This window comes from Quercus lobata, chromosome 6 (assembly GCF_001633185.2).
Source record: "Quercus lobata isolate SW786 chromosome 6, ValleyOak3.0 Primary Assembly, whole genome shotgun sequence".
NCBI classification, from domain to species: Eukaryota; Viridiplantae; Streptophyta; class Magnoliopsida; order Fagales; family Fagaceae; genus Quercus; species Quercus lobata.
In genome coordinates, this window is record NC_044909.1 from 29,954,766 (window position 1) to 29,975,342 (window position 20,577).

Sequence of the window (20,577 nt, forward strand, 5' to 3'; positions counted from 1 at the left end):
TAATGCAGATTTAATAAAGCAATTCGGCTTGGTTTGATCAATCGAAGTTTAGGCTTGATCAATCGAAATTCGGGTAGAATGCGTTTTTTGCAAAATTCCAACTCAGCCCTAGTTTATTTAAAATGTTTAGGGTTTTGTGTTTTTACCCTAGGTATATAAGGCAAACTCTAGCCACATTTTAGTGTTGCTCATATTACTATTTGTGTAAATCTCTTGTGAGATCTATAAGGAGCTTTCCTTTACACAAACTTAGGATAATCAAGAAACAGATTCGTTCAAGAACTTGATGATCATTCAGTTGCTGCCATAAGAACTTAAAAAAACACAAGCGGGTGTTCTTGTACTTGCTGGAGAATCCAAGAAAGAAGGAGTCCGTGGTCTCGGAGCTTGCACGTGATTGTGTCAGTAAGTTTCTACTGGTGAGTAGCAATAGGGTGTTAGCGGTCTAAGCCCTATCGTAAAACTTTGATTCTTTCATAGTGGATTCAGGTTTATCTTGAGGATAGCTAGGTTAAATCCTCCCCAGGTTTTTACTGGTTTGGTTTCCTGGGTGATCTTATCATTATGTTATTTATCTTTCCGCTTCTTTGCATGATATGATTGTGATAACCTAGATTTGGAATTTGGACTAAGTAATAACTTGGCTAATTAACTAGGTTAATCCAATTGTGTTTTAAGGGGTCTAAAAACCATCATATGGAACTAGTTTAGGCTCAACATAAACCAAGATTTTTATGAACAGCTCAGTTCGACTTGAGAAAACATTTATTTATGTTCACTAGCCACGAACTAATAAGTGTAATTTTTACATGACTTTTATTATCCTCTTATTTATTAAAATTGTTAGTTTTACTTTATTTCTTTTGATTTGATTTGATTTTTATTTATATTTATCTATTCATTTGTGCTTTGAAGGAATGAGAAGATTTCAGATTAATCTACATCTTAAACTTTCAAACTAAAAGAAATGGTGCAAGTTTATATTCATGAAGAGTGTTTTATTTCAATGGACCACAATCTACACTTCAACTTGGGAGATTCCTTGATGTTTGACTCCTTTATTCAGCAGCATATTTATTTCATATGGAGCCCAACAATAGCTGTATGACCATTAGCAAGATTCGGCCTGGCCCACAAAAGCACATGAAGTCAAAAGGAAAAAATAAGGTCGCACTTGGAGGAGTTTAAAAAGGGCAGGACAATTGGGCTTTCAGTTGGTGAGGGACATCTGCACTATTCCTATAAATAGAGAGATTAGAAACCTGAAAGGGAGCGCCGCATGGAAGAATTTTTTCTGGAGTCTTATTGAGGACAAAGGCGAGAGCTTGATCAACCAATTCTGATGAAAAACATAAGTTTTATTTGTTTCCTTTTCAATTTGATTATGAACTAAATTTTATTTTCTAGAGCGTTGATATAGTCTAGCAATGAATACACAATTTATATTATGAGTTATTTTATTTTTAATATTTCCATGATTGAGTGTTTAATTCTTATTCTTAATGCTTAATATTTCTTTTAACGAATTATTGATTGATCAATTGAATTACAATGAGACTGAGAGGTGATTTGTTATTTTAGTTCTAGAATTAAACACCATTAGTTGAGTGAAAGTAGAGATGCTTTACCGCAATTAGTGTGATTTTTTTATTTTTTTTTAGAAAATTCAAAGTACGTAATGAGTCTCCAGTTAATTAAATTTGCATAGAGATATGGAATTGTTAGTTGAAGATATTTTTGATATTATTCGAGAGAAGATATTGAATAGTTGAGGAATTTTTAATCTTTAACTGGAGATTATTAGAATTTAATAATTAGGAAGAATAAATTGTGTGGGATTTGTTAGGTGAAATCAATTGCTCTAGATCCATTCTTATCATATTTTTTTTACACTTTTAGATTTTTATGCTTTGTTAATTTTTTTTTATTCGTAGATTTATTTTTATTAAATAGTTTAATTTAATTTAGATAGTAGAACGTTCCTTTTATTTTCGATTTTCCAAATAGTAATTAATTTAGTGAATTTCGGTATTCAATAACATAGTTAATCCCTGTAGGTTCGACATTCGTTTTCTAAAAACACTTTACTACTTGTTACGATTTTGTACACTTGCAGATTATTTTATGCGAACAAGTTTTTGGCGCCGTTTCCGGGGATTAACTATTTGTTATTGATATTGATACTTGCTAGATATTTACTACTTTGGATTTTATTTTATTTATTCAAAAAAAAAAATTAAATTAGGTGCATCTAAGTTTGTTTTCTTTCTTTTCAGGAATTAGAAGTGCATGCCCCGATTTAAACTATTAGAGCAGACACTCTTTGATCCTGAAATTGAAAGAACCTTACGTCAGCTCAAGAAAGAAAAGAAGAAAGAGGCCAACACATCTCTATCTAATATGGCAGATCAAGAGCAAAAGGCGTTAAGAGATTATGCTATGCCCTTGGTAAATGGAGCTACATCGAGCATAAGGAGGCCAGCCATGCAAGCCAATAATTTTGAGATCAAGCCAGCTATCATTCAGATGATACAGCAAACTGTCCAGTTCGGGGGGCTGTCACAAGAGGATCCTAATGTCCATATTGCAAATTTCTTGGAGATTTGTGATACTTTTAAACATAACGGAGTGACAGATGATACGATTCAACTAAGGCTTTTTCCCTTCTCACTTAGGGATAAAGCAAAAGTTTGGTTGAATTCTTTGCCACATGGCATCATTACTACATGGGAGGAGTTGGCACAAAAAATTTTAGCAAAATATTTCCCTCCTGCAAAGACAGCAAAGTTAAGGAATGATATCACCACGTTCATCCAATTTGAGGGTGAATCATTATATGAAGCATGGGAGAGGTACAAAGATTTATTGCGAAGGTGTCCTCATCATGACCTTCCAGCATGGCTTCAAGTGCAAACATTCTACAATGGTCTAGGAGCTACAAACAGGTCTATGGTTGATGCAGCAGCTGGTGGAGCTTTAATGAGTAAAACCCATGAGGCAGCTTATGAACTTCTGGAAGAATTGGCATCCAACAACTATCAATGGCCTACAGAAAGAGCAATGCCAAGAAAGACAGCTGGAGAATTAGAACTTGATTCTATTACCTCATTGGCAGCACAAATGGCAACTTTGTCTCAACAACTAGGTAAAATGAATGTTAATGCTATTCAAACTAATGTTGTTTGTGATCATTGTACAAGAAATCATTCAAGTGTCGACTGCCAAGTGGGAAATCCTTCTGCCTAATCGAGTCATGGACAAGCAAATTACGTGTCAAATTTTCAATGTCAAAATAATCCATACTCAAACACGTACAATCCTGGATGAAGGAATCAGCCCAACTTCTCATGGAGCAATAACCAAGGGCAGGCTAAACCACCTCAGCAATTTCCACAACAAGAGAAGAAGCTGACACTTGAGGACATGTTCATGCATTACATACAGAAGGCAGACGTGGCGATCCAAAACAACTCAGCTTCAATCCATAATCTTGAGGTGCAGATCGATCAGCTCTCAAGCATGCTCACAGAGAGGACTGCAGGAACTTTGCCGAGCAATACTGTCACCAATCCGAAAGAACATGCAAAGGCAATATCATTGAGAAGTGGGCGAACATATGAGGAGCCAAAAGTAACAAATGCCAAACAAGATGAAGCTGTGGATAATGAGGAGTCAAAGATGAAGGAAGCCGAGTCAGAGATGAAAGAAGTGGAGCAAGTTGAGAAGACTAAGGAGAATGAAAAAGCTTCAAAATCCAAAAGATCCAGGGAAGTTACTTTTGAGACTTATTCTCCTTCAATTTATGATCCACCAATTCCTTTTCCGCAAAGATTAAGAAAAAATAATATGGATGATCAGTTTTCTAAATTTCTAAGTATATTTAAGCAATTGCACATTAATATTCCTGTCACTGAAGCCTTGGAACAAATGCCTAAATATGCTAAAATTTTGAAGGATATTATATCAAAGAAGTGGAAATTGGAGGAGCATGAAACAGTAATGCTGACAGAGGAGAGTAGTGCAATCTTACAAAAGAAGCTACTGCTTCAGCAGAAAGATCCGAGGAGTTTCACTATCCCTTGCACAATAGGAAAATCTTATTTTGATAGAGCTTTATGTGATTTAGGGGCAAGTATTAATCTAATGCCTCTCTCTGTTTTTAGGAAATTGGGTCTTGGAGAAGTAAAGCCGACCACTATCTCTTTACAATTGATAGATAGATCTATTAAATATCCAAGAGGAGTCATTGAGGATGTATGAGTAAAAGTTGACAAGTTCATCTTCTCGGCTGACTTCATTGTCCTTGATATGGATGAGGACGAGGAGATCCCTTTGATATTGGGTCGACCTTTCCTTTCAACGGGGAGAACCTTAATTGATGTCCAGCAAGGAAAACTTGTTTTGAGGGTCGGAGAGAATGCGGTTACTTTTGATGTATTTAAGCCTATGAAATTTCCTTCCGAGACACATTCTTGTTTTCAAATAAGTGACCAAGACGTGATCATGGTCGAGGAGACTTGTGCAATTGATTTTCTAAAGTTACCACTTGAGGTATGTCTTACTCGCTCTACACCTGTTAAATTCAAAGATGAAGAGGTTAAAGAGTGTGAAAGATATTTGGAGGCTACACCACTCTTTCCTCCTTCAATGCAACCAAAAGTAAAAGACTTAAAATCATGTCAGCCAACATCTCCACCATAGGAACCACCTAAACTTGAGCTCAAACCACTTCCATCAAATTTAAGGTATGCTTTCTTAGGCCAAGACTCTACTTTTCTATTTATTATTAACAGTTCTTTGAGTGATGTAGAGGAGGAAAAGTTGCTGAGAATCTTGCGGGAACACAAAATGGCTTTAGGTTGGACCATCTCTGACATCAAAGGAATTAGTCCTTCAATTTGCACACACAAGATTTTAATGAAGGATAAATATAAGCCGATTGTCCAACCTCAGAGAAGATTGAATCCATCAATGCAAGTATAAAGAAGTGCTGAAGCTATTAGATGCCAAAATTATTTATCCTATCTCGGACAACTAATGGGTAAGTCCAGTACAAGTCGTCCCAAAGAAAGGTAGAATAACCGTGAACAAAAATGATAATAATGAACTCATACCAACAAGGATGGTCATGAGATGGCGAATATGCATAGATTACAGAAGACTTAATGATGCAACTCGGAAAGATCATTTTCCTTTACCTTTTATTGATCAAATGCTAGAAAGACTTGCAAGGCATGCTTATTACTGTTTTCTGGATGGATACTCTGGTTGTAATCAAGTAGCCATCGCACCTGAAGATCAAGAGAAGAACACTTTTACTTGTCCATATGGAACATTTGCATATAGGCGGATGCCTTTTGGCCTTTGCAATGCGCCAGCCACATTTCAAAGATGCATGATGTCCATCTTCTCGGACATGGTGGAAAATTTTTTAGAAGTCTTCATGGATGACTTCTCTATCTTTGCATATTCTTTTGATAATTGTTTGTCTAACTTATCTTCAGTTTTGCAGATATGCGAGGAGACAAATTTAGTATTGAATTGGAAAAAATGCCACTTCATGGTAGAGGAAGGGATAGTGCTGGGCCACCGAATTTCCTCTAAGGGAATTGAAGTTGACAGAGCAAAAATAGAAGTGATTGAAAAACTCCCACCACCAGCCAATGTGAAGGGCGTGAGAAGTTTCTTGGGACACTCCGGATTCTACCGACGGTTTATTAAGGATTTTTCCCAAATTACTAAACCTCTTTGCAATTTGTTGATTAAAGACACTCAATTTGAATTCTCTGATGAATGCTTATACGCTTTTGAAACACTGAAAAAGAAATTAATTTTAGCACCTATAATTTCAGCACCTATAGTGATTATGCTATAGGGGCTGTTTTAGGGCAGAGAAAAGATAAAAATTTTCATGTTATTTATTATGCAAATAGGACCTTAACAGAAGCTCAACTGAATTATGCCACTACTGAAAAAGAATTATTAGCAGTTGTTTTTGCTTTTGACAAATTTTGTTCTTACTTGATAGGTTCGAAGGTGATTGTCTTCACCGATCACTCTGCTCTGAAGTACTTGCTTGCAAAGAAGGATGCTAAACCAAGATTGCTTCGATGGATTTTGCTTCTACAAGAATTCGATTTGGAGATTAAGGACAAGAAGGGTATTGAAAATTTGGTGGCAGATCACTTGTCTCAAATGGAGCTTCAAGGTATGGATGATGAGCAGCAATTTCAAATAAAAGAAGCATTCCCTGATGAGCATTTGATGGCTATACAAGTTGTTCCATGGTACGCCAACATAGTCAATTACTTGGTGTCACGAATTCTATCTCCTAGGATGACATATCAACAAAAGAAGTTCTTCTCCGACTTGAAATATTATTTTTGGGAAGAACCTTTTTTATACCAGCACTGTACGGACCAGATAATCAGAAGATGTGTGCCCGAGGAGGAGATGGAGAACATACTCAGACATTGTTAATCATTGGAAGTTGGCAACCACTTTGGTGGTGCAAAAACAGCAGCAAAAATTCTACAATCTGGGTTTTATTGGCCATCTATTTTTAAAGATGCATTTAAATTTGTTAACTTGGGTGATCATTGTCAAAGAGTTGGAAATATTTCTAGGAAACATGAGATGCCTTTAAACAATATTTTAGTTATTGAATTATTTGATGTTTGGGGTATAGATTTCATGGGTCCTTTTCCATCTCATATTCTAACAAATTTGTTTTGGTGGCTGTAGATTATGTCTCCAAATGGATGGAAGCAGTCACCTTGCCGACTAATGATGCGAGAGTCGTAGTGAATTTTCTACGAAAGAATATCTTCTCCTGATTCGGCACTCCAAGGGCAACCATCAATGATGGCGGAAAGCATTTTTGCAATCTAGAATTTGAAGTACTACTGACTAAGTATGGAGTTACACATCACGTGGCAACACCATACCATCCTCAAACGAGTGGACAAGTCGAGGAATCTAATCGAGAGCTGAAGCGTATATTGGAAAAGACCGTGAATATCTCTCATACAGACTAGGCAAGAAAGTTAGATGATGCTTTATGGGCCTATAGAACAGCATTCAAAACACCGATCGGGATGTCACCGTACCGGCTCATTTATGGAAAAGCATGCCATCTACCGGTGGAGCTAGAACACAGAGCCTATTGGGCGACAAGGATACTGAACTTTGATCTACAAGCAGCTGGCGAAAAGAGAATATTGCAAATCAATGAGATGGATGAGTTCCGCAATGATGCTTATGAGAATGCTCGAATTTACAAAGACAAAACTAAGAGATGACATGATAAGCATATTCTAATTAGGGAATTCGAAGTCGGGAAAAAAGTTCTATTATTTAACTCAAGACTTTGACTTTTTCCAGGAAAGCTGCGCTCTCGGTGGTCAGGACCGTTTGTGGTAACCCAAGTTTTCCCCTATGGGGCGGTTGAAGTCCATCATGAAAAAAAAGGGACATTTAAAGTAAATGGACAGAGATTAAAACCCTATATGGATGGAGACTTTAACTCAGAAAAATGCTCCTTTGATCTCATTAGTAAATAAGGATGAGAGGATAACGTCTAGCTACAGACGTTAAATAAAGCACTTTTGGGAGGCAACCCAAGTTTTTTTTTTTAATTTTTTTGTGAAAGTTCAAATATGTGTATAAACACCCTTGAACGTTTAGACCCCCAATTTACAAATTAACCAATTCAAGCTTTATGTCAAACAACTAGTGTGCGGAAAATGAACATAAACTATAATATAGAATTGGTAAACAATCTATGCCAATTAAAATCACATCCACAGCAGAAAATAAAAGGCAAAGATAAAGGGAAGAGAGATGCAAACACAAGGACAACACACGATGTGTTATCGAAGAGGAAACCGAAGCCCTCGGCGTAAAACCTCTCCGCCGCCCCCCAAGCGGTCAATAATCCACTAGAAAATGTAGTTGGGATACATGAACAGCAATAGACGCTCCAAGCCTAATCTACCCGATGTACCTAAGCCCTCCAAGCTTCTTGCTCCAACGAGGTTGCGCTGAATCTTTTTCTTTTCTAGCTTACCGGATTCCACTACTAGACCGTAGCATCTGCCATCCTTGGCATCTTCCAATACTTCCCAAAGCTCCAAAAACACTCAACACTCTAAATTGGTGTAGGTAGTATTTGGATAGAAATCTCCTCTCAATAGGTATGACAATGAGAGAGGGAATGAGAAGAGACTACAAAGGTTTCTCTCTAAGAATGAGTAGCTCTCTCTAATTGGGTGGGTGTTTTAAAGAAACCTCTCTTAGGGTTTTTCTTTCTAAATGGCCACACATATTTTGTGGGAATGAGGGGTATTTATACTGGTGTGAGAATGGAATGCGAATTGTCAGTTTTTCCAAAAACAGGGCTGGCTGGCGACTTGACCTCGCAACTTGACTAAGTCGCGAGTTCAAGCCGCGAGCTAACTTAATAGCCAGTCTGGATTTTTGTCATGTAGTGCTCCAGGTAGCATGACTGTTCAGCTCCCCTGCATGCTCTGCGCGTGAGCAACTTTTGGCAGCTTGCAAGCCGTGAGCCACCCACGAGTCCTAGTTGCAAATCTCTGCTTCACTGCACTTTCTTGAGCATTTCTTCACACTCTCTCACACACTACCCTTACATGATTTCCACCTAAATACAAGGTTTCTAAGTGCTGTATTACAAGCAAATTTTTCACGGAATAAAGCCAACACATGGTTGATTAAATTCAACCTTACAATCTCCCCCTTTGGCTATTCCATGACAAAACACCCTAAAATAGACTCTAGACTTAAACGTGAGTTTGGGAACAATGACAAAACTTACTCACACCTAAATCTAGAAGCTGTGAAGCTCTTGAATCATATGAACATGAATCTCTTGAAACACAACAATACAACATGATCATTGTATGTAGAAAAGCATGAAATGCATATGAAGCAGGCATGATGTGATCAAGCAAAGATGGAGTTAAGAAACAAACCATGGCTTGATCAAACAAGCAATCACTACAAGGTAGTGACCACAATGCTCATTCACACTTGGAATGAACACTTGAACATACAAGCTAACAAGAACAATGCAAGTTACTTGTATGCCCAACACTCAACCAATGCATAATACACTAAGTATATGCATCTAGGAACAATTCTACGAGGGCACAAAAGTGACAGTACTTAACAAGAAAATGCATGACATTTAGTTAACAGTACTGATTTGACAAAGTATAAAAGGCTGCATAAAGCATGGTACAGACCATAAAACCTACAGAAAATGATATCAAACCCTAAAAGCTTACAAAAGTAACATGGGTACAAAGCACATTATATTGAATAAAACCTTAAACAATATAAACTAAAAGTGCTTAAAGTTTCTCCCCTTCAAAATGATGAGAAGCTGTAATGCACTAGGAACATATATACTTGTAACCTGAAACACTTGTACAAAATACATTAGACCCTCAAGGTAAAGCAAGTAATAAAAGGACAAGTATAATGTAACAAGTAAATTGTGATCAAGTAAACATGATGTGAAACATGTGAGCAACTTGATCATACACCAAAACAGTCATATAGAAATGACTACAATGATCACATAGCAAAGCAAATGATCATCCGAACATGCATTCAAAGAAGCACAATAGCATAGGGATATATGCATGTCCAAAGCACAAACATGATGCAATGAGAACAACAAAGCATAACTCAAAGTACCATAAAGCCAACAAGAAAACAAACAGAACAAAGTTTTCTAGTTAACACAATGTCTTCTCCCCCTTGGTATATGCATCTCCACTATGGAAAATCTCTCCCCCTACAAATGTGCACGAGAAATAGAATTTCTCCCCCTAAGGATGTGCACAAGAGTCATAACAAGAGTCATATAGAAATGACAAAACACTCCGGTATACTCTCTAGAGTATACTCTCCCCCTTTTTGTCAGGAATAGACAAAGGGTCAAGAAGAAAAGAGAGCAAGAGATGAATGAACGAACAATGATAATGATGCATGAGGGGTGCAAGATGAATGAGAAAATGAAGCTCAAACCTAAGACAAAGTAACATGCTACAGAGCATAAGGTAGACATGACAAGTTAGGATGAAGAAGCAAGGTCAAGACTAATGCATGACAAGGGTAGCAAAGGTGTGTGCAAGAGGTGGCTAAGTGCAATGTATGACCAATGCATGAAAAATGCACATGTGGGGCAAGGTGTGTTAAATACACAACCAATGAACCAAACATGTTCCTAATGAGGAAACATGAGAAACCCCAAAGTTTAGTACTCATCGGAGTCCAAACAAGCGAGAAAATGTCTAAGAGGCATTTTATCAAACACCTAGTATGCACACTATGAACAATAATGTGAAACAATGCATGAACATCATGAAATTCACCCTTAATACATGTTCTATCTGCCACAAGGGGCCAACATCCAATGCAAATCAGCAAAAGAAACCAAACCCATGAAGAAATTTGACAAAAATTAAGTTTTCCCAACCCCTATGATAAAAATCCCAACCAAGAGCACAAAACTCTCTAAAACATAATCTAAGGATCAAAATTAATGAAAAGAGTTTATAAATACCTTAGAAATGTTAATGGAATGAAAAATCATTCAAATTGGTTGGGTTTTGATATAAAAATATTGAAAGAGGGGTTTTAGAGAGGATGGGAGAGGTTTAAAACAAGTTTCCCACAAAAAGCCCTTTAAAAAGCTGTTTCTGGGCGTTTCGCGACTGGGCGAGTCGCGACGTTTAGTCACGAAAATTTTCACGAGTCGCGAGTGAGTCGCGAGCAAGCCGCGAGTCACGAGTTTCAGTCACGAAAATTTTCGCGAGTCGTGAGTGAGTCGCGAGTGAGTTGCCAAAAGCTTCTGGATGAACTCGCGACTGGGGTTTCGCGACTGGCGAGTCGCCAGCTGAGCCGCGAAAAACTCTGACACCTGTTTTTCAATACAGAACATGGTTAAACTATGAAAAACAAAGTAAACACTAAACATGAACACAAAGAGTGATAAAAATCACTTCCAAAAACATATAAAATGATCAAATTTTTTTTTGGATTGAACCATATATGATTGAGCACACACACATCATATTTAGACAAGTACAATCTAACAAATGAATAAGACATTCATTGAATATTAGGCATGTGTGATGTGTGCGTGTATCAAATGTGGAATAGTCCTTAGTCTAGAGTGAAGTTTCAATGATCAATTCAATCAAGTCATGCACAACTAGTACTAAGTCAAGTAGTCTATCTCAATTATAGAAATGAACATATATGACCTCCCACAAGAAAATGATTACATAAGATTGAAGCTTTTCATTTGGCTTCTTACAATTCATATCATTTGATCATTTTGAATCAATACAACTCATTTTGAGCAATACATCTCATTTTTGAGATTGATGCCTGAAATTTTTGATATTTCAATTTGATGAACAAGCCTTTGGCTTTTGGGCATCAAACATTTTCAATACAAGTCGCTTTCCCTTTTTCCTAGTCAAATACTAGTATATGCGACGGCTTTTGCAGCTCATTATCTCTTTTCATTTTGAGATTTACATTTATTGAGCTTTTTAAGCAATAAAAATAAAAGAGTGGGAAGAGATATAAGCACAAGTCTACGCATGTATCAAAACCAACATGACTATTGACTAATCATTCATGACAAGCTTGAAGATCGATTTACAACAATCACACAAAGATGTCAAGATTTTTCCCACAAAGATATAGGTGCAAAAATAACAAGCTAAGCTCGTAAATGCACAAAGCCATTTGTACAAAGGTACAAGGCCAAACTCACATGTGATATGTGCTCAAACATATACGATCAAACTTTTTGAATTTTTCACTTTTTATGTGGTTTTGGATTTTTTACTCACACAAAACAGAAACATAAAAGTAAGATAAAAAACGAAACAATGCATACAAATAAATGCAAGATGCACAAAATGCATGAAGATATGACATTTAATGCATGAAGGGTCCTACAAAGATCGAAAGAATTAGATCAAGGACCAAAAGAGCAAAAGCTCAACCATAGGAACCCTTCCTCATCCAAACGGAATGATTGTTTGGAATGAGTGTCTCAAGGGAAGTGAGACGAGGGTTGGAAGAATGAGAACCGGAGATGCACATAGTCAAGGAGTTAAGAGCATTAAACATTTTCTTTAACAACATGCTATTTTCACTCAAAACCGGTTTACTCTTTTTAGCACAACTTCCAAAAAGCTCAAGTTTTTCTTTTCTTTTGATTCTTTTAAAAGCATGAAACTTAGAGCATTGAGGTCTTAGATGACCAAAGGCACCACAATGGTGACAAACAATGTGTTTAGGTCCACTAGGCTTTTTGGGAAGGGATCTAGCAACATGGTTTTGTTCCCTCTTCAACTTATGACATTGAGGTCTTATATGACCAATCACACCGCAGTGGTGGCAAGTTGGAACAAACTTAGATCCATTCAAAACCTTAGGTTGAGACCTAAACGAAGGCTTTGACTTAACAGCCTTTCTCTCCACCTTTTGATTTCTTTTATGTGGAGGAATGTACACCGATTTGTCCTTTAAGGTAGAACACACACTAGGCACAAAATCGGGTACCACAACATGATTGCAACAAATATTATCATCCTTTTTATCAATAGGTTCAGCAATCAAACACTTGGCATGCATCTTAAGAGATTCATTTTCACATTTAAGATCATCAACAAGTTTGTTAGACAAAACAAGTTTAGCATCCAAGTCCATATTCAAACATTCAAACTCTTTCAGCTTTTCAAGAGAAATTTCAGCAAGTTTTTTATATTTCTCAACCAATTTGTTGGATTCATTGAGCTTAGCAATCAAATCATCATTTTCACAAAATAACTTGCTCAAATTCTTTTGAAACTTCTTAGCATTTTTCTTCAAGAGTTTGTCAACAACACCCATAGATTCAAATAACATGTCATCACACTTATGAGGATTAACACTCGTAGAGGCATTTTCACAAACACGTGGCATGTTACATTCATCACCAACTAAATCATACAAAGAGGTATACAAAGCACAATCCATGGCAAATAAACACAAGGGGTCAAGGATCACACTTAGGTATTTAAACCACAACAAGTGTACCCACTCTGATACCAATTGAAAGTTCAAATATGTGTATAAACACCCTTGAACGTTTAGACCCCCAATTTACAAATTAACCAATTCAAGCTTTATGTCAAACAACTAGTGTGTGGAAAATGAACATAAGTTATAATATAGAATTGGTAAACAATCTATGACAATTAAAATCACATCCACAGCAGAAAATAAAAGGCAAAGATAAAGGGAAGAGAGATACAAACACAAGGACAACACACGATGTGTTATCGAAGAGGAAACCGAAGCCCTAGGCGTAAAACCTCTCTGCCGCCCTCCAAGCGGTTAATAATCCACTAGAAAATGTAGTTGGGATACATGAACAACAATAGACCCTCCAAGCCTAATCTACCCGATGTACCTAAGCCCTCCAAGCTTCTTGCTCCAACGAGGTTGCGTCGAACCTTTTTCTTTTCTAGCTTACTGGATTCCGCTACTAGACGGTAGCATCCGCCATCCTTGGCATCTTCCAATGCTTTCCAAAACTCCAAAAACACTCAACACTCTAAATTGGTGTAGGTAGTGTTTGGATAGAAATCTCCTCTCAATAGGTATGACAATGAGAGAGGGAATGAGAAGAGACTACAAAGGTTTCTCTCTAAGAATGAGTAGCTCTCTCTAATTGGGTGGGTGTTTTAAAGAAACCTCTCTTAGGGTTTTTCTTTCTGAATGGCCACACATATTTTGTGGGAATGAGGGGTATTTATACTGGTGTGAGAATGGAATGTGAAGAGTCAGTTTTTCCTAAAACAGGGCTGGCTGGCAACTTGACCTCGCGACTTGACTGAGTCATGAGTTTAAGTCGCGAGCTAACTTAATGGCCAGTCTGGATTTTTGTCCTGTAGTGCTCCAGGTGGCATGACTGTTCAGCTCCCCTGCATGCTCTGCGCGTGAGCAACTTTTGGCGGCTTACAAGCCGCGAGCCACCCGCGAGTCCTAGCCGCGAATCTCTGCTTCACTGCACTATCTTGAGCATTTCTTCACACTCTCTCACACACTACCCTTACATGATTCCCACCTAAATACAAGGTTTCTAAGTGCTGTATTACAAGCAAATTTTTCACGAAATAAAGCCAACACATGGTTGATTAAATTCAACCTTACATTTTGTTTATGTTTTTATTTCTTTATTTTTTATTTCTTTATCTTATTGTTTTTATTTCATTTTGTAGGAATAAAGAGACCAAATAAATCTTCAATGGGTACACGGCTGCACCTTAAGGAAAAATATTCAATTAAAAATCAGGGGAGCATCTCTTTTCCTTTCTCATTCTTTTATTTAGTTTTTCTTCCTTTTTCCCATTGAGGACAATGTGAAATTTAAGTTTGGGGGAAGGAAATTTATTTTATTTATTTATTTTTAAAAAATTTAAAAGAAAGAAAAAAAAAAAATTGCCTATGATAAGAATATGGTTGAAATTTCTTATAATTTTGAGGAATCATTCTCATTGCTTAAGTCCAGTTGTTAATTCTTTACTTGATCTTGTTTAATTTGATATGATCATTAATCATTGTGCATACCTAGATAAATTTTTTGTGAATTTTGTAAATTTGGATGGTCTCTACTTATTCTAGAACTTGTTGAATTACTCTGAAGGAGAAATCTTATACCGAATATTATTTGGAAAGTGATTTAGGCATTCTTTGAATCGATTGAGCCTTTCAAGCTTGCCTCTTTATTATCTTTATCCCTAGTTACCCAAGTGATCTATTCTTAATCTGGGTTGAAGAAAAGAGAACGATATATGAGTGTTCAAAAAAAAAAAAAAAAAAGAAATTTTTACAAAGTTCCATTTACTCCAATGTTTTGAGTTGCTTAATAACTAGGGGTATTCATTAACAATGTTTACTCTTACGTCAAACCGTAACTTGAAATATGAGTATGTAAAAGCGCTTTAAGTTTGTGACTTGTTGAGTAACTAGGTGCATCCATCACAAATGCTTGCATTCGCGTCAAAAGTTAAGTGACGACTTGAAGTAAGTAAAAAAAAATAGTATATATATATATATATATATATATATATTTGATGAAGAGAGGTATTTTGAGATATTCAAAGGACTGAGAAAATTTTATATTTTAGATGTGAGAGTGCTATATTTGCTTAAACCTTATCTTTTCTTTATAGCCCTCACCATAGCCATATATCACAAGCCTAATAAAGACCTATTGATCCTGAGAAATATTTTGTTTTATATTAGTGGAGAGTGATTTAGAAAGCAAGCTTATGGAGTTTTTAGAGATTCGTACTTATTTACTTGTTTGCATAAAACTATCCGGGAAGCTAATGATGAAGTAAGAATGATAATGCGATGGAGTTGAGTTTTGAATTAACTTTTGGACTTGATTAATTTGGAATGATTCCTTTGAATTATAAGCTTTATTCAGATCTTTGAGGCAAGAAAAAAAAAAATTTTAATTTATGAAGCAAAGCTTGTTTTTTTTTTTTTTTTTTTTTTTCTTCTTCTTCTTCTCGAGGACTAGCAAAATTTAAGTTTGGGGGAATTTGATAAGTGTAATTTTTACATGATTTTTATTATCCTCTTATTTATTAAAATTTTTAGTTTTCCTTTATTTCTTTTGATTTGATTTGATTTTTATTTATATTTATCTATTCATTTGTGCTTTGAAGGAATGAGAAGATTTCAGATTAATCTACATCTTAAACTTTCAAACTAAAAGAAATGGTGCAAGTTTATATTCATGAAGAGTGTTTTATTTCAATGGACCACAATCTGCACTTCAACTTGGGAGATTCCTTGATGTTTGACTCCTTTATTCAGTAGCACATTTATTTCATATGGAGCCCAACAATAGCTGTATGACCATTAGCAAGATTCGGCCTGGCCCACAAAAGCACATGAAGTCAAAAGTTAAAAATAAGGTCACACTTGGAGGAGTTTGAAAAGGGCAGGACAATTGGGCTTTCAGTCGGTGAGGGACATCTGCACTGTTCCTATAAATAGAGAGATTAGAAACCTGAAAGGGGGCGCCGCATGGAAGAATTTTTTCTGGAGTCTTATTGAGGACAAAGGTGAGAGCTTGATCAACCAATTATGATGAAAAACATAAGTTTTATTTGTTTTCTTTTCAATTTGATTATGAACTAAATTTTATTTTCTAGAGCATTGATGTAGTCTAGCAATGAACACACAATTTATATTCTAAGTTATTTTATTTTTAATATTTCCATGATTGAGTGTTTAATTCTTATTCTTAATGCTTAATATTTCTTTTTACAAATTATTGATTGATCAATTGAATTACAATGAGACCGAGAGGTGATTTGTTATTTTAGTTCTAGAATTAAACACTATTAGTTGAGCAAAAGTAGAGATGCTTTACCGTGATTAGTGTGATTTTTTTTTTAAAGAAAATTCAAAGTACGTAATGAGTCTCCAGTTAATTAAATTCGCATAGAGATATAGAATTGTTAGTTGAAGATATTTTTGATATTATTCGAGAGAAGATATTGAATAGTTGAGGAATTTTTAATCATCAACTGGAGATTATTAGAATTTAATAATTATGAAGAATAAATTGTGTGGGATTTGTTAGGTGAAATCAATTGCTCTAGATCCATTCTTATCATATTTTTTTTACACTTTTAGATTTTTATGCTTTGTTAATTTTCTTTTATCCGTAGATTTATTTTTATTAAATAGTTTAATTTAATTTAGATAGTAGAACGTTCCTTTTATTTTCGATTTTCTAAATAGTAATTAATTTAGTGAATTTCAGTATTCAATAACATAGTTAATCTCTGAGGGTTCGACATTCGTTTTCTAAAAACACTTTACCACTTGTTACGATTCTGTGCGCTTGCAGATTATTTTATGTGAACACGAACCCGTGCGCTACATGTGATAATTATTTTTATGGTGGTTTTATTAATTTTTTTTAACAATTTAAACTAATGTAATAAAGAGTATTGTATTTTGTAATCATATTTTTATTTATTATAGGAACACTCATAAATATAATATAGGAACAATCATAAATCATAAATATAAATTTTATTATGCCAAAATGAAAACAATACAATTTTCTCAAGAATTCAAAAGGCAAGTTAACAGAAATATTCATTTTTTAATAAAAGTTATTTATAACATTTTGTGAATCATTAAAAAGACATAAAACTTGGAAATTATTCTTTTATTTTAAAACAAACTTTTTCAAACCTTATTTGTTCTACCTACAATCCAAAATACCGTAAAACGTAACTAAAAAAACTTAATAAAACTTAGCAATGATTAATTGGACCAATTAGGAAAACAATTTGCTATTGATAATCTATTAAAGTTATTTTCTTTGCAGAAATTGTTATTTTGTTCACCCAAAACATATTATCAGATAAACAATTATTAGCAAAATATAATAATTAAAATTTCTATATATGCATTGTTATAAAATAATAATAATAATAATAATAAAAATGAAATTGCAAAAGCTAAAATTTGTCACTCATCCAATTATTTTTGATTGGCTACATTTTGCTTTTCTCTAAATAAATGACATTATAGAGTACTTCTAATACATCTATTAAGAGTACTTTGTCCACCACAAAGGAATAGATAATAAACAAAAATTAGTAAAGTCTCATAGTTTAACATCTAAATTGAGCACTATAAAAAATCATGCTATGTAATAGAATAAATACCAAATTACAATAAATACCAAATTATCCAAACCATGCTATGTAATATAATAATATTATATTTTTATATGTTATATTTAATTCTTTATAACACAATAGGATAACATTTAACAATCAAAGAGAACAATTTAAAAAAAAAAAAAAACAACAACAACAATTTAAAAAACAAAACTAAATCGCATTAACCCAAAGTAGAGTTTTAAAGAATATAAAAATTTATCAACTTAAGGCAGAGATGCAAGAAAAATAAAAGATCCAACAAAAAATTGAGAGAGAGAGAGAGAGAGAGGACCTTTTTATTGTGAGGTAAAACTATGCATAAAATGGAAAAGATATTGACAAATTTATAGTAGAGGGTGTGAATAAGAAGAGACAAAAATAGAGGAAGATAAAAGGAAAGAGGAAGAATGATATTAATGTAGAGGGTAGTGGGGAGATAAAAAAGTAAGGGAGAGAGAAAATTTGGAGAAGTAGTGGGGATATGAAAAGGTAAGGAAGGGAGAAATGTTGAAAAAAATGTAAATATTAAAAAAATAAAAGCTAAAAACAATTACAGGAAAATTTGAAAGAAAAAAATAATGACATGGACGCTAATGTGGCTCAATTGGAGTATAGTAATAATAAATGCTACGCTTCAATTTTTAGATATATAGATTTTTATATGCTAGATTTAATTATTTATAATGAAATAGGATAACATTTAACAATAAAAAAAAAAAAAAAAAAAAAAAAAAAAAAAAAAAAACAACAACAACAACAACAATAACAACAATTTAAAAACTAAACTAAATCGCATTAACCCAAAGTAGAGTTTTAATAAATATAAAAAATTATCATCCTAAAGCAGAGATGCAAGAAAAATAAAAAAATCCAACAAAAAATTTTGTGTGTGTGTGAGAGAGAGAGAGAGAGAGAGAGAGAGAGCCTTTTTATTGTGAGGGAAAACAATGCATAAAATGGAAGAGATAGTGAAAAATTTATAGTGGAGGGTGTGAATAAGAAGATAAAAATAGCGGAATATGAAGGGAAAAAGGAAGAATGATATTAATGTAGAGGGTAGTGGAGAGATGAAAAGGTAAGGGAGGAAGAAAGGTTGGAGCAGTAGTGGGGAGATGAAAACGTAAGGAAGGGAGAAAGGTTGGAAAAGTGTAAATATTAAAAAAATAAATGTTAAAAACAATTATAGGAAAATTGGAAAGAAAAAAGATAATGACGTGAATGTTGATGTGACTCAACTAGAGCGTAGCAACAATAAATGCTATGTTTCAACGTTTAGATATATATATATATATATATATATATATATATATATATATAGATTTGTTTTGAAAATAAGTCAAACACAAGCTCAAGTTTAGATTCAATTATTAAACAAACCAAACTCAAACATAATTATGTGTTTGTGAACAAGCTAGTTAATATGAGGCTTAATTTAACTATATATGATGATATTATATTATATTTTTTTTCATGTATACTTGTCTAATATAGACTTGAGAGTCAATTGTGTGAATTTGTAAATAGATTTCATATGATATCAAATTATTATTATAGTTTATTAACAATATAAACAATCCAACAATAGTAAAAATTGATTGATTTGTGAATGATCAAATAATTTCAATCATGGTTTTACTATACATGGGAAAAGGATAATAGTTAATCAAGTATTATGAATAAGCTTGAGCTAATTTAACAAGTAAATGAACCAATTTTGAACATGTAATCTTTTTTAGTGATGAGCTCAGGTTTGCCTCTTCCTCGAAATAAAAATGAAGGAAAAAGCTTGAACCTTTAAAACTTGGGTCAACTCAACTTGTTTACAGCCCTAGAAATAACTAAGGTTGAATTAAAATAAAATTAACATAGGGCTAAATAAAATTAAAATAAAGAATCTCAATTTTTAAATAAAATTAAATGGAAAAATGATCATTTTAAATATTTTAGAAATTATAAAATTAACATATGGCTAAATCCAAGTCATATTTGTATCAAAAAAGCCAAAAGATCTTCTTCTTTTTTTCTTTTTCTTTTTCTTTTTTAATGAGAATTGGAGTTCTAAAATTAACAGAGGGCTAAAATCTAACTCATATTTGTAAAAATTATAAAAAAAAAAAATTCAAATTCAAATGTAATATGTTTTTACTTTAAAAAAAAAAAAAATCATTTGAAAAAATTTTTAATAAGAAAATTTTATGAGTCTGGTATGATATAAAACTTTTCATAGCACCAAAATCAATGCCTCCTAGTGACCATCAGATCGGCGGCTTTGGCCACTCGACACCAGACCGATGACCTAACCATCAAATGGGAGGGCGAAGGGGAGAACGACTATGTGTTATTTGTAAAATGCTTTACCAAGTTTTTGTTTGTGAAATTTTTTTTAAAATTTTCAAATGATTTTATGGTCGATAAAAAACATTTTATGGATTGACAAAATTTTATAATAAAACAAAAATAGTAAAATGCATAAAATGTTAGGAAAACATTTTATAGGGAAGGGGAGAACGACTATGTGTTATTTGTCAAATGCTTTACCAAGTTTTTGTTTGTGAAACATTTTTAAAAATTTTCAAATGATTTTATGGTCAATAAAAAACATTTTATGGATTGACAAAATTTTATAATAAAACAAACATAGTAAAATGCATAAAATGTTAGGAAAACATTTTATAGGGAAACTGTAAATAAAGCATAAAGTCAACCTACCATGAAATAAAGTAACAAAGGACACTCTTAGAAAGTATAGAAAATCACAGCATACACACTATTGGGA

At 33.9% G+C, this 20,577-nt stretch overlaps 1 protein-coding gene and 1 non-coding gene across 2 annotated transcripts; one reads left to right on the plus strand and one right to left on the minus strand.

Moving 5' to 3' along the window:
• Positions 1 to 2,784: 2,784 nt before the first annotated feature.
• On the minus strand, positions 2,785 to 2,891 carry LOC115951034. The gene has a single exon (XR_004083173.1). It is a non-coding gene; the product is annotated as a small nucleolar RNA R71 (small nucleolar RNA).
• Positions 2,892 to 3,423: 532 nt separating this feature from the next.
• LOC115950098 lies at positions 3,424 to 4,260 on the plus strand. The gene has a single exon (XM_031067346.1). It carries the CDS (start codon positions 3,424 to 3,426, stop codon positions 4,258 to 4,260), a length of 837 nt encoding a protein of 278 aa, XP_030923206.1.
• Positions 4,261 to 20,577: the final 16,317 nt, after the last annotated feature.

Excerpts from the sequence above, each read along its gene's own strand:
- LOC115950098 (XM_031067346.1), top strand. The coding sequence starts at position 3,424 with ATGTTCATGCATTACATACAGAAGGCAGACGTGGCGATCCAAAACAAC.